The 14,451-nt window shown below is 46.9% G+C and overlaps 1 protein-coding gene across 2 annotated transcripts in view; it reads left to right on the forward strand.

Moving 5' to 3' along the window:
- eif2ak2 (eukaryotic translation initiation factor 2-alpha kinase 2) overlaps positions 1-14,451 on the forward strand; it is a 59,072-nt gene that overhangs the window by 12,757 nt on the left and 31,864 nt on the right. For both annotated transcript variants that reach the window (XM_078213772.1, XM_078213773.1), the window contains exons 4-9: positions 390-517; positions 2,846-2,975; positions 6,802-6,881; positions 10,221-10,320; positions 13,611-13,711; positions 14,199-14,307. In XM_078213772.1, the coding sequence (XP_078069898.1) occupies positions 390-517; positions 2,846-2,975; positions 6,802-6,881; positions 10,221-10,320; positions 13,611-13,711; positions 14,199-14,307 (648 nt within the window). The remainder of the gene's footprint in view (positions 1-389; positions 518-2,845; positions 2,976-6,801; positions 6,882-10,220; positions 10,321-13,610; positions 13,712-14,198; positions 14,308-14,451) is intronic.

A 14,451-nucleotide genomic window follows, 5' to 3' on the forward strand; every position in this document is an offset into this window, starting at 1 on the left:
TGTGTTGTGTGGTGGTGTGTGGTGCGTGGTGTGGTGTGTGGTGTTTTGTGTTATGTGTGTTAGTTAAGTTCATTAGTTAAGTTCGTTAGTTATGTTGGGTGAATAAACGCATATCTCCTGTTTTAAACTTGCCAGAGAGCCCATTTGTGCCCATCCTTTAAGGTCACAACACCAAAAGAATTTTAAAACACTCCCTCTGAAGTATACGTCTTGTTGCGAATAATCGAGAGCTGAGGGAAAAGGGGGAAAGTCATCCCACCACCTGTCCCCGTCTGGAACAGTAATTAAACAAGTGTGTTGCTTGGTGGACATAGCTGATATCTTTTTCAACATCATCTGTCCGAGTTGGTGTATGGTTGTAAAAAGCATTTGATTTGTCTTTGATGTAGACTCAATCGATATCGCCAGCCGGCATGGGAAACTACATCAGCAAGCTCAATGAGTATGGACAGAAGAAAGACATCCAGGTTGATTACAGCATTATACAGATGGGCACAGGCTTGGATCACGTACAGAAGTAAGTTGACCTTATTAACCGGAAATGATGGCAGGAGGCAATGGCCTAGTGGTATTATCACTAGCCCATTAATCCAGAAACTCAGCTAATGTTCTGGGGACCCGGGTTCGAATCCCACCACGGCAGATGGTGAAATTTGAATTCAATAAAAAAAATCTGGAATTAAGAATCAACCGATGACCACCAAACCATTGTTGGAAAAACCCATCTGCCATCCTTACCCGGTCTGGCCTACATGTGACTCCAGAGCCACAGCAATGTGGTTGACTCTCAACTGCCCTCCAAGGGCAACTAGGGATGGGCAATAAATGCTGACCAGCCAGTGACGCTCGTGTCCCACGAATGAATAGAAAAATAACTATTTATAACTATTGCAACTGATGATTATAACATGTCACTGAATGCATTCATGGAAAATTCTCTTCTACCCACCTTCTAAACCTATCCAGTTCTGGGATTTAGAATACTGCTTCCGTTTCTCATTCCAGAGGGGAAGGGCAATTCAATTTGTCATTGAGGGGCTGAATGGCCTACTCCTTCTCCTAGTTGTTATGATTCTTATGAGCCTAGACTAGCACTAACCAGATACGTTCACCAATGGATAGCCAGACTAGCACTAACCAGATGTGTTGTAAGATTTTCATCTGGGAGTCATATTTTACCCAAAGAGAGGGTCAGAGTCACAGGTTATTTTAAAGCAGTTTATTAAAAGCAACAGGTTAGGTATGATGCATAAGCTAACTGAACAGAACTGAGCATAAACTAACTGAACATGGGGTCCTAACGGTTGAGAACAGTTTACCTGTCCTGGTTTGGACATCGATGGATGAAGCTGATCTCCGTTGCTGCAAGTGGCAGTAGCTTTAGTTTTCTTTAGTCTGGAACTCACCAATGAGTTAGGCCGGAACCAGCATTGATCCACCTCAAGAACCCTGCTTTCATCCCCAGTGAATTTTCCTCACTTAAGTGTTTGTTTATGTACCCTATTTCTGGGAGACTTTTGCCAATTATTTGTCCAATGGTACATGGGTAAGAGACAGATATTCAGGATAATCCATCCCATTTCCATTCAAAGGCCATGAAGTCAGCTTGCAGCTCATCACTTGCTGGAACCTCGTGCTTAAACTTTCAGACGGTTGGTTTATGTTTGGGTCTTGGGGGTCCCTCCCACCACTGGGGACTAATCTTTCAGCCACTCAGGCTCTGTGTTCTGCAATTCTTGCCCTAAATCCTCCTGTCTCTCCACTTTTTTTTATTTATTAGTCACAAGTAGGCTTACATTCACACTGCAATGAAATTACTGTGAAAATCCCCTTCCTCTCATTCTTTGACTAAGCTGTTGCTAGCCTATCCTATCAGCGTCAGCTGCAGCTAAGTGATGGCTCTCTTGCCTCTGATTCAGAGGGTTATCGTGAAAGCTGGGAACATTATTGAGGCTGACATTCCATTCCTGTACTGAAGGACTGCTGTACTTGCTGTCTTTTGGATGAGACTAAACCCAGGCCCTGTCTACACTCATAGGTGGATTTTATAGAACCTGTGGCATTATTTAAAGAATAAGAGAACAATGGGCGGCACGGTAGCACAGTGGTTAGCACTGCTGTCTCTCAGTGCCAGGGACCCAGGTTCGATTCCCGGCTTGGGTCACTGTCTGTGTGGAGTTTGCACATTCTCCCCGTGTCTGCATGAGTTTCCTCTGGGCGCTCCGGTTTCTCCTCTCAGTCCAAAGATTGGCCATGATAAACTGCCCCTTGGTGCCAGGGGGATTAGCAGGGTTAATACATGGGATAGGGTCTGGGTGGGACTGTGGTCGCTGCAGACTCGATGGGCCTCTTTCTGCACTGTAGGAATTCGATGTAACTCGGGCTTGAAAGAGTATTGTCAGTGTCCTGACCAATGATGAACCCTCAACCAGCATCTCAGAAACAGCTGAGCTGGTCATTATCACATTGTTGTTTGTGGGATCTTGCTGTGTGCAAATTGGCTGCTGTGTTTCCTACATTACAACAGTGATTTGATTTATTATTGTCATATGTATTAGTATACAGTGGAAAGTATTGTTTCTTGCGCGCTATACAGACAAAAGTAACTGCACTTTAGTAGTACTCGATTGGCTGTAAATGTTTTGAAAGTTCCTCAGGTTGTGAAAGGCGCTATATTAATGCAAGCCTTGCTTTCTTACCTTCTCCTTGGCATGACATCCATTCTTTTCCCTGATGTCTCTGTGTGAAGTATGTTAGAACTTTATTTAATGTTAAAATAAGTGCGTAAATGTTAGTTACATTTTTGTGCAGGTTGAGTGTGACGGTGTTTGTTGTTATTTTGCAGGTTTTCAGTTAAAGTTATCATGGATAAGAAAGAATACCCAATAGGCTATGGTAGAAGCAAACAAGAGGCTAAACGTGAAGCAGCAAGACTTGCCTATGAGGAAATTTTCCAGAATGCTTTGCTTTGCAAGGTATGGAAATGGATCTGTGCTTTTAAAGCTTTTAATGTTTATTTATCAGCATCACAAGTAGGCTGACATTAACACTGCAATGACGTTACTGTGAAAATCCCCGAGTCGCCACGCTCCTCCTGTTCGGGTACACTGAGGGGGAATTTAACATGGCCAATGCACCTAATCAGCACATCTTTCAGACTGTGGGAGGAAACCGGAGCACCCGGAGGAAACCCACGTAGACACGGGGAGAACGTGCAGACTCCGCACAGACAGTGACCCAACCCGGGAATCGAACCCGGGTCCCTGGCGCTTTGAGGCAGCAGCGCTAACCACTGTGGCAAAAGCATGCAAAGATTTGTGGACTGTTAAGGCAAGCAGGGTCAAACAGAGAATCGGGAAGACAGCGGAAAAATAAGACAGGAAATCATTATCAAACCGTTGTCCCAACCTGGCTTAGAGGGCCATTGGCCATTGTACTGCGATCAGCTTGCTTGCTGTCTGCACCCATTCCAGTACTGGAGCTATAGAATTAACAAGAGGAACTGGGGGGAGACCAATTATATTGGCAAAAACAGGGGAGGCGGTGGCCGAGTGGTATTATCGCTGCACCATTAATCCAGAGCCTCAGCTCATGTGCTGGGGACCTGGGTTCGAATCCCGCCACGGCAGATGGTGGAATTTCAATTCAATAAAAAATATCTGGAATTAAGAATCTACTGATGACCATGAAACCATCGTCGATTGTCGGAAAAACCCATCTGGTTCACTAATGTCCTTCAGGGAAGGAAATCTGCCTCCTTACCCGGTCTGGCCTACATGTGACTCCAGAGCCACAGCAATGTGGTTGACTCTCAACTGCCCTCCAAGGGCAACTAGGGATGGGCAATAAATGCTGGCCAGCCAGTGACGCCCACGTCCCACAAATGAATGGAAAAAAAAACTATTTATGAAAGCAAGTGATGATTATAACATGTCACTGAATGCATTCATGGAAAATTCTCTTCTACCCACTTTCTAAACCTATCCAGCTCTGGGATTTAGAATACTGCTTCCGTTTCTCATTCCAGAGGGGAAGGGAAATTCAATTTGACATTGAAATACAAGGAAAATATAGTCCCTGTCTTTCCTGGGGTGGCACGGTAGCACAATGGTTAGCACTGCTGCCTCACAACCCTTCGATTCCCGGCTTGGGTCACTGTCTGTGTGGAGTTTGCACATTCTCCCCGTGTCTGCGTGGGTTTCCTTTGTGTGCTCCGGTTTCCTCCCACAGTCCAAAGATGTGTGGGTTAGGTGCTAAATTGCCCCTTAGTGTCCTGGGTATGTCCGTTAGAGGGATTAGCGGGGTAAATGTGTGGGGTTGTAGGGATGGGGCCTGGAGTGGGATTGTGGTCGGTGCAGATTCAATGGGCTGAATGGCCTCCTTCTGCACTGGAGGGATTCTATGGGTTTCTATGATTGTAATGGGTGAGCTCTGTTGGCTTACTGCTCAATGGATGGTATCATCAATTAATGCCATTACACTATTGACTGTACAGCAAGAATGGTTCTGCTGTGTCTTATGGGTTATTCCAGCACTGCTCTGACCTGCAGAATGATTTAAACTGAGATCCATGTTTAATACTCACTGGCCCCCACACCAGTGGCACAGTGGTTAGCACCGCTGCCTCACAGCGCCAGGGACCTGGGTTCGATTCCCGGCTTGGGTCACTGTCTGTGCCGAGTCTGCACGTTCTCCCCGTGTCTGCGTGGGCTTCCTCTGGTTTCCTCCCACAGTCCGAAAGACGTGCTGGTTAGCTGCATTGGCCGTGCTAAATTCTCCCTCAGTGTACCCGAACAGGCTTCGGGGTGTGGCGACTGGGGGATTTTCACAGTAACTTCATTGCAGTGTTAATGTAAGCCTACTTGTGACACTAATAAACTTTAAACCTTAAAAAAAAAGTTAGACTGCACCAAAAGGCATCAAGTCACAAAAGGTAGTTAGTTAAACATTGGAGAATGAGTTATAAAAACAGGCGGTGTTGGAAACATTTAGCAATTCAGGCAGCATCTATGGAGAGGGCAACAAGGTCACTGCTTCAGGTTGAAGGCCTTTCATCAGAACCCTAGTTTCTCTTTGAACAGATGCTGCCAAACTTTTTTTTTATTAATTTGTGGGACATGGGCGTCGCTGGCTGGCCAGCATTTATTGCCCATCCCTAGTTGCCCTTGAGAAGGTGGTGGTGAGATGCCTTCTTCAATCGCTGCAGTCCCTGAGGCGTAGATACACCCACTGTGCTGTCAGGGAGGAAATTCCAGGATTTTGATCCAGCGACTGTGAAGGAACAGCGACATATTTCCAAGTTGGGCGGTGAGTGGCTTGGAGGGGAGGGAAGGAGAGAAGAGAAGGAAGGAGAAAAGAGAAGGAAGGAGAAAAGGGAGGGAAGGAGAAAAGGGAGGGAAGGAGAAAAGGGAGGGAAGGAGAAAAGGGAGGGAAGGAGAGAGAGAGAAATTGAGAGAGGAGAGAGAAATATAGAGGGAGAGGGTGATGGTTTTCCCATGTATCTGCTGCCCTTGTCCTGGATGGAAGTGGCTGTGGGTTTGGAAGGTGCTGCCTCAGGATCTTTGGTGAATTGCTGAGTATTTGTAACATTCTCTGATTTCATTTCAGATTTCCAGCATATCAGTATTTGTATTAACCAGGTGTTAATTGAATAATTATGTTTGTGCATTTGATGTTACCCTAAGAAGGTGCAAACTCATGAGGAGACTCAGTTGTTTCTCCTCAAGTTAAATGCACGTTTAGGAAACACAAACACTCTTTATAAAATGCTTTGCTTGGAGGGAGGAGTTGACTAACTGATGGAAATTACAGCCTGAGGTAGCAGGAGGTAGTGGAAAACAATCAAAACATTTATGGGACAAAGCAAATATTTGGGCCTGAATTTTCAGCGCCTGCCATCTGGTGATCCACGCAGATTCTGACAGGCCCACTCCCATTTTACCATCGATTGAGCATTGATTGGCAGCAGGCCAGACTTCTGTCCACACTTGGACAGGTGCCCTGCGGTGGAAAATGGCCAACAGCGCTCCAGTCCCTCCAGGCACAGTGCTGCTGGGGCTGGAAGAGGTACGACAGCGCCATGCCTGAGCCTGAGTCCCAGGACCGCACTTCAAGGGTCCCGGATGCGTAAGGGATGCCCTGGGGGATGGGAGGGCGGGAGGCAGTCTCAGTGTGGGGCGGTAGGCTGGATGTGGGGAGAGAGAGCCAGAGAGAACTCCCAAGCCCCAGAGGGGAGGGTGCCCCAGTCTGAAGCAGCCTTCTAACTGAGAGGTCCCCCTCCACTTCCAGCACCAGGTTGAGGGTAAAAACCTTCTCATTTCCCCCCCACCCTCAGTCATCTCACGCCCAGCAGCCTAAAGATTGATGCTAGGTGGGAAAAGGACCTTAAGTGGCCTTAACAGGGGCAGGAGTGGGCTTCATGTCTGACGCCGTGTGGGGGTGGATGGGGAGGTGGATGGGTGGTGGGGGCGGGAGTGTAAATTTCTGACTTAGTAGCCGATATAGCGTGGGTAGATAGAACTGAAATGACAGAACAGATCAGTACCGGGGCTGCAGACTCTCTGACCAGTGCAAGGCCTTCACCCTGGAACACCTCCAGACACATCCCCTATCAGCAGCTCCTGTTACCACAGAGATTTCAGACTGGTTCACCCCTCTCGCTCGAGTCTTTGTTAAGATTAGAGAAAGGCCGAGTGCCTAACGGATCAGTCAGCTGCTGTCCCTGGAATATGTCTCAGATCCCAGTTTCTTGTCCTTCACCGATCGTGTGGTCACTGCGTCCTTTCTGTTTCCTCCCTTTAGTCCATGTCTAAAATTAATATCGAGAATGAGGAAGAGCCCAAGAGCAATGCGGAAGGTTCTGTTGGCCAGAATCCACAAAGGTATGCTCAGTTATTTTAAACGGGAGCTTTTCCTGATGCTCAGTTCAAAGAGAAGTAAAGCTGCATCCAAACACTTAATTCACAATATCATATCTGCATTTTTAAACAAAACCTGAGAAATAATGTGTCCTCTCTCTCTCTCCCCCTCCCTCCCTCCCTCTCTCTCCTCCTCCGTCTCTCTCCCCCTCCCTCTCCCTCTCTCTCCCTCTCTCCCCCTCCCCCCCCCTCTCTCTCTCCCCCCTCCCTCTCTCTCTCCCCCCTCCCTCTCTTGTTCACTCTCTTGATTCAAAGCTTTCTCCTTGTCCCTTCCTGTAGCTGTGTGCCCGTCTCTTTATTTCCTCTCTCTATACTTTCCTCCCACCATCTCAATCCCTTCATTTTCTCCCCCATATTTCTCTCCCCTCTCTCTTTGTCCTGTCTTGTTTTCTCTCTCTCTCCTTCCCTCCCTCTACCTTTCTCTCCCTTCTCTTTCCTTCCTCTCTCTCCTTCCCTTCTCTGATCCTCTCTCCTTCACTTTTCTCACTCTTTCTCCCTCTCTCCTGCGCCCACTTCTCATTACCCTCTCTTTTCCCCCCCTCGCTCGCTCTCTCCCTCCTCCCCCACCTTTTTTGTTTTACTACCTTCCCCTCCTCTCCCTCCCCCTATCCTCACCCTCTTCCCCTTATCTCTGCCACTCTGGTATTTCCACTCCATCTGACGAAGGAGCAGCGCTCCGAAAGCTTATGGTATTTGCTACCAAATAAACCTGTTGGACTTTAACCTGGTGTTGTGAGACTTCTTACTCTGGTATCTGGCAGCCAGAGAGCAATGTGAAGCTGGCACTGCGTGATGCCAGTCTAATGGAATGAGCTTAGGGAGGGGAGATGTCCCTCTCTGTCCGGGTGGGGAGAAACCACGGACTTTTTGTTCTAAGCTGGATGCACTTCCATCTCTTGCCTGGAAGAGGGAATAACAGGAAGCACAGCCGAGCGGCTCGGAGCGTGTTCCTGGGTGTTGACACTGTCTTGTAACAGATGCTGCGAGTCCTCTGGGGGAGGGACAGGGTTGAGGGAGATTTAAACAGAAACCTTGTAGTTCTTTGCCGTGCCCTCAGGCTGCCCTCATCATCCTCGCAGGTACTCTGTCTGCAGCAGCCAGTGGGATCGGGGAAATTCCCCGTCTTTACACACCCTTCCCTGTCCTTGGATAATGAATCAAAAGACTGGATTAATCCCCCTGCATCAGGGTAGATGGACACATTGAAGTTGCACCAACTGCAGGCTCCTGTGTGGGGGGAGGGTATGTTCTCGGTGTAAGGGGACACGAGCTGGTGGTGCAACAGGCAGTGTGGCAAGTCAACCCAACCAATTGTTGCAACAAGTTGCTCTTTCCATGCCCCAAGAGCAAAGACCAACCCTGTGCATCAATGAATGTTAAACACAAGTATCTCACTGTCAGATTTCATCCCCCTGTTTACTGGAGCAGAGAATTCAGGCTGATAACCCTCCTACTGAGGGAGAGCCGCAGTGTTGCAGATGCCGTGTTTTGGATGAGTTGTTAATCCGAGGTTCCATCTGCCCTCAGGTTTGAGCCTAAAAGAGCCCATGCAACTGTTTTGGAAGAAGAGGAGGGGAGGATTCCCTTGCTGTGTTGGCCAGCGGCACAGTGGTGACACTTGGGTCACCAAGCTGGTAATCGAACCTGGTTCCCTGGCACTGGGAGGCAGCAGTGCTAACCACTGTGCCACAGACCTGTATCCTGTATTACACTTCAACTTTTACAGATGCGCCATAGAAAGCATCCTTTCTGGATGTATCACAGCTTGGTATGGCTCCTGCTCTGCCCAAGACTGCAAGGAACTACAAAGGGTCATGAATGTAGCCCAGTCCATCACGCAAACCAGCCTCGCATCCATCTGTCTACACTTCCTGCTGCCTTGGCAAAGCAGCCAGCATAATTAAGGACCCCACGCACCCCGGACATTCTCTCTTTTACCTTCTTCCAGTGGGAAAAAGATACAAAAGCCTGAGATCACGTACCAACCGACTCAAGAACAGCTTCTTCCCTGCTGCCATCAGACTTTGAATGGACCTTCCGCGCATTAAGTTGATCTTTCTCTACACCCTAGCTATGACTGTAACACTACACTCTGCACTCTCTCCTTTCCTTCTCTATGAACGGTATGCTTTGTCTGTATAGTGCGCAAGAAACAATACTTTTCACTGTATATAATACACGTGACAATAATAAATCAAATCCAGTGCCAGCATTGCTTAACCTGTAGCCTCTTGGTCTGAGGGTAGTGGGATAAGGGCTCCAACTCGAGGGCCTTGAGCCCACAATCTAGCACACGGGTGTGAGTGAATGCTGCATCGCTGGAGGTGCCTTCTTTCCAATGGAGGGACTAAACAGAGTGACCCTGAGGCTATCTTTTCGGGTGGACATAACAGATGCCGTGACAACGTATGAGAATGGCTTCCATTGTACAGCACAATCCCCATTCAACCAACAGCGCCCCCAAAAGAAAACTGTCCTTAATCTCATCTATAATTTCCCCCAAGCAGTAAGTCAGCACAGACTGTTTCTGGGGACAGGAGGGCTGTTAACCAGAGAACAAGGATTTGAAATAATTGGCTGAAGCAGCTGAGGGGATTTGACTCAGCAGGCTATGATCATCTGGAATGTGTAACCTGAAACGATGATGGAAGCAGATTGAATAACTTTCCAAAGGCAATTGGATAAATACCCAAAAATGCAACAACTGCTGGGCTGTTGGGCCTCAGTCATCTTTCAAAGTGGTTGGCGCAGATACGATGGGCCAAACAGCCTCAATTTGTGCTGCATCAGTCTATGATTTCTGAACTCGCACTGGCTGCCCTATGGCACAGTGGTTAGCACCGCTGCCCCTCAGCACCAGAGTCCCGGGTTCGCTTCCCGGCTTGGGTCACTGTCTGTGAGGAGTTTGCACGTTCTCCCCATGTCTGTGTGGGTTTCCTCTGGGTGCTCCGGTTTCCTCCCACAGTCTGAAAGCCGTGCGGGTTAGGGTGCATTGGCCGTGCTACATTCTCCCTCAGTGCACCCGAACAGGCGCCGGAGTGTGGCGATTAGGGGATTTTCACAGTAACTTCATTGCAGTGTTAATGTAAGCTTACTTGTGAGACTAAGAAATGAACTTTAAAAACAAATCCCTCAACTAATATCACGAAACCTATGATCAGGTCATTTATCACATTGTTTATGGGAGCTGGCTTTTGCAAATTGGCTGCTGTGCTTTCTATATTATATTTCAAAAATACTCGATTGACTCTAAACTGCTTTGACATTTTGAAATATATAAATACAAGTTATTTTCCTTTTTAGATTAACAGAAGACCAAACTGACCAGAGTGAGAAGAGGAATGAAGATTTCACATCCCCACTGAGTACGGATGGAATTTCACCAGATACCAATTCCAAAATGGTACCACTGTTATCAAAGATGCTTCACTTTATTAAGCATAAATATTACTCACTCTACTGCCTTTCCTGTTTCCATGCTGTAAACCTCTATGACTCTATAAAGCATTTAGGCAGTTACATGGGTATGGAAGGATATGGGCCAAATGCGGACAATTGGGATTAGTTTAGGGGTTTAAAAGAAAAAAGGGCGGCATGGACAAGTTGGACCGAAGGGCCTGTTTCCATGCTGTAAAACTTTATGACTCTGACCCCTGAGGGATATCACTGCAATCCCAATTGATCTGGTCAGTTAAGACCATAAGATATAGGAGCAGAATTAGGCCATTCGGCCCATCGAGTCTGCTCTGCCATTCAATCATGACTGATAAGTTTCTCAACCCCATTCTCCCACCTTTTCCCTGTAACCTTTGACCCCCTTACCAATCAAGAACCTATTGTTACGACACAGAGGTTAATCCCCATTACCTTGCTTCATAACCTGGTTAGTGTTTGGGAACGTATTAACAGCTCTACACTAGCATTTAAAGGGTTGTTAATATAAAGACCTGACACTCGCTTTAAGTGAATAATTAACAACTTATTTTATTTAACCAACCAGAACTTTAACTAAATAAGTAACATATCGATCAAAGGAAGGTTTGACTGCAATGCTGTTCAAATAAAGACCAGAACCATTCATCATCAAGACAGTGATAACAGAATTTTAGTCACTCTCAAACAAATATACAACCAGGTCTGATGGCTTTTGGAAGCTTTTTGGAGTTTTCCTGTTGATTTCTCTGTCTGTGAGGTCTTTCTGATTTGGTACCCTTTTTGTTAGATGGAGAATTCTCTTCAGAGACAGTTCTTTAGCTGACAGAGTGGAGAGCCGCTCTAGAGATGTCCTTCTGTTCCGACTAGCTCTCAGTTGAGCTGCTGGCAGTTCCTCTTTTTATAACTCGGATGACCAATCAACTTTCCTCCAACCGGATTGGTCTACTGTTGACAACAACAACAAATTCAAATTCGATAGGTTCCTTTTAGCTGAGTCTCCTCTTTAAACTGATAGGCTGTCAGAGTGTAAAAAGCTGCAAAGCCTGTTACCGAGGCAGCCCTGATCTTTTGGTCTCTTTAACAAATGTTGCAATCTGTGTACCTTGTGTGTCTCCATCTTAAACATCCCAACATTGAACACAAAACCAGCTTTTAAAGGGACCACATTGACAAACTTAACTTCACAGCACTATGCATTTCTGTCTTAAATACATTCAGTGACCTGGCCTCCACAGCCTTCTGTGGCAATGAATTCCATAATGGCTGAGAAAATGAGAATGGGGTAGTTTCTCAAATGGGAAACTTCCAGTGCCAACACCAATCCTGTGATACAAACTGCTCGTCCTTTTTCCCTCTCACTGGATGGGAATTTCCTTACGGATTGTCCCACTCTGCCACCCCTTGCCCCTCACGGCTGCGCTCTTCCCACAGTACGATTGAGGTTCACTAACAAGTTACAATTCCCTCCATAGCCTTGCCCCCTTCCCTGTCTCTGTAATCTCCTCCAGCCCACCCATGCCTCTACTTTCTCAGGAGACTAAGGAAATTTGGCATGTCCACGAGGACCCTCATCAACTTTTGCAGATGCACCATAGAAAGCACCCTTTCCAGATGTATCACAGTTTGGTATGGGCTCCTGCTCTGTCCAAAACTGCAAGAAACTACAAAGGGTTGTGAATGTAGCCCAATCCATCACGCAAACCAGCCTCCCATCCACTGACTCTGTCTACACTTCCCGCTGCCTCGGCAAAGCAGCCAGCATAATCGAGGACCCCGCGCACCCCGGACATTCTCTCTTCCACCTTCTCCCATCAGGAAAAAGATACAAAAGTCTGAGGTCACGTACCGACCGACTCAAGAACAGCTTCTTCCCTGCTGCTGTCAGACTTTTGAATGGACCTGCCTTATATTAAGTTGATCTTCCTCTACACCCTAGCTATGACTGTAACACTGCATTCTGCACTCACTCCTTTCCTTCTCCCCTATGTACTCTGAATGATATGCTTTGTCAGTATTGCATGCAAGAAATAATACTTTTCACTGTATCTCAGTACATGTGACAATGATTAATCAAAGCAAATAACCCTCCCCTCCTGTAATATCTGCCTGCGGGCCGTCACCCCTCGCAATGCTCTGATTTTGATTGCTGCAACATTTGCCTCTGACATTGGAACCTACCCCTAAACTTTTCCACCTCTCTCCTCCTTTAATGATCCCTTGTTATAGTGTGTCTCTTTGACCAAACATGTGGTCACCTGCTCCAATATCTCCAATGTGTCTCTGTGTTACATTTTGTTTCATAGCCCCCCCCTGTGAAGCACCTCGGGACATTTCACTCGGGTAGAGGCGCTATATGAATGTAAGTTGTGAAATGCACCATGCTTCACTCAGTCGGGTGTTCCCACACCAGATGACAAAGCTAGAGCTGGTGGGGGGGAAAGGTTTAGGTAGAGTTTGTAAGTCCAGTGTCCCCGTTACGCTCAGTCATGCTGCGTTTATCATATACCTGGTTCAAACCGCACATAACTCCCTCGCTTTTCCTGCTTGGTTGAGAAGTCTGGTGTGCAAAGTTCACCCTTATTTATTTGATTTGATTTATTATTGTCACATGTATTAGTACGCAGTGAAAAGTATTGTTTCTTATGCACTATACAGGCAAAGCATACCGTTCATAGAGTACATAGGAAGGCAGGAGAGGAGAGGAGAATGTAGAGTTACAGTCATAGCGAGGTTGCAGAGAAAGATCAACTTAATGCGAGGTAAGTCCATTCAAAAGTCTGACAGCAGCAGGGAAGAAGCTGTTCTCGAGTCGGTTGGTGCGTGACCTCAGACTTCTGTATCTTTTTCCTGACGGAAGAAGGTGGAAGAGAGAATGTCCGGGGTGCGTGGGGGTCCTTAATGATGCTTAATTATCTGAGGCAGCGGGAAGTGTAGATAGAGTCAATGGATGGGGGACTGGTTTGAGTGATGGACTGGGCTACGTTCATGACCCTGTGTAGTTCCTTGCGGTCTTGGACAGAGCCATGCCAAGCTGTGATACAACCAGAAAGGACATTTTCCATGGTGTCGGCTGGTGAGAGCCGTAGCGGACATGCCAAATTTCTTTAGCCCCCTGAAAAAGTAGAGATGGGCTTTCTTCACTCGAGCTTACTTTGGAGTGTGACACTCAAGCTTAACTATTTTCTGGACGATGTATTTAAACGCTCAAGCAGAAACAAACTCAACTTTTGGAATGCTCTGTTCTTTAATCAACTACAGATCAAAAATCCGATTGGGCGGCTAAATGAACACTGCCAGAAGAACAGTCTGACCTGCAAGGATGTGGTGGTGGATAGGTGCGGACCGTCTCACGCTCCAAAGTAAGTAAATGATAATGCGTTTCATTTCAGCAACTCACTGCGGCTATAAAACCCACATTGCTTTCTTCTTAAACTGCTCTGGCCAAGATCCAGAAAGACCCGATAGGTCCAATTATACAATCCCTACAGTGCAGAAGGAGGCCATTTGGCCCATCAAGCCTGCACCAAACAACAATCCCACCCAGGCCCTAACCTCTTAACCCCTACGTATTTACCCTGCTAATCCCCCTGACACTAAGGGGCAATCTAGCATGGCCAGTGTACTGTACCAGCGCGTCTTTCGGACTGTGGGAGGAAACCGGAGCACCCGGAGGAAACCCACGCAGACACGGGGAGAACATGCAGACTCCACACAGTAACCCAGCTGTGGATCGACCTGGAGCCCAGGCGCTGTGAGGCAGCAGCGCTAACCACTGTGCTGTGTACCAGTCTTGATAAGCATTTTGTTCTGACAATTTGTGACCAATCGTACACTTCTCTTTTCCAGATACACCGTTCAGTATGTAATAGGTGATGAAACCTTTCCAAGTGCTTCTGGAGAAAACAAACAGAAGGCCAAACAAAATGCTGCTATCCTTGCTTTACTGAAACTTAAGGTATTGCTGGAGTTGCTCTTCTCTCTTCCCAGTTGTTAGATGCTTGTCCCGAGTAAATATCTTGGGATTTGGTGTGAATGTTCGTCTTGAGAATGAAGGATTGTCTCACTGTTATTTCATTTAAATCACCCAATCCCACAACAG

This window comes from Mustelus asterias, chromosome 5, assembly GCF_964213995.1.
Source record: "Mustelus asterias chromosome 5, sMusAst1.hap1.1, whole genome shotgun sequence".
Classification (NCBI taxonomy): Eukaryota; Metazoa; Chordata; class Chondrichthyes; order Carcharhiniformes; family Triakidae; genus Mustelus; species Mustelus asterias.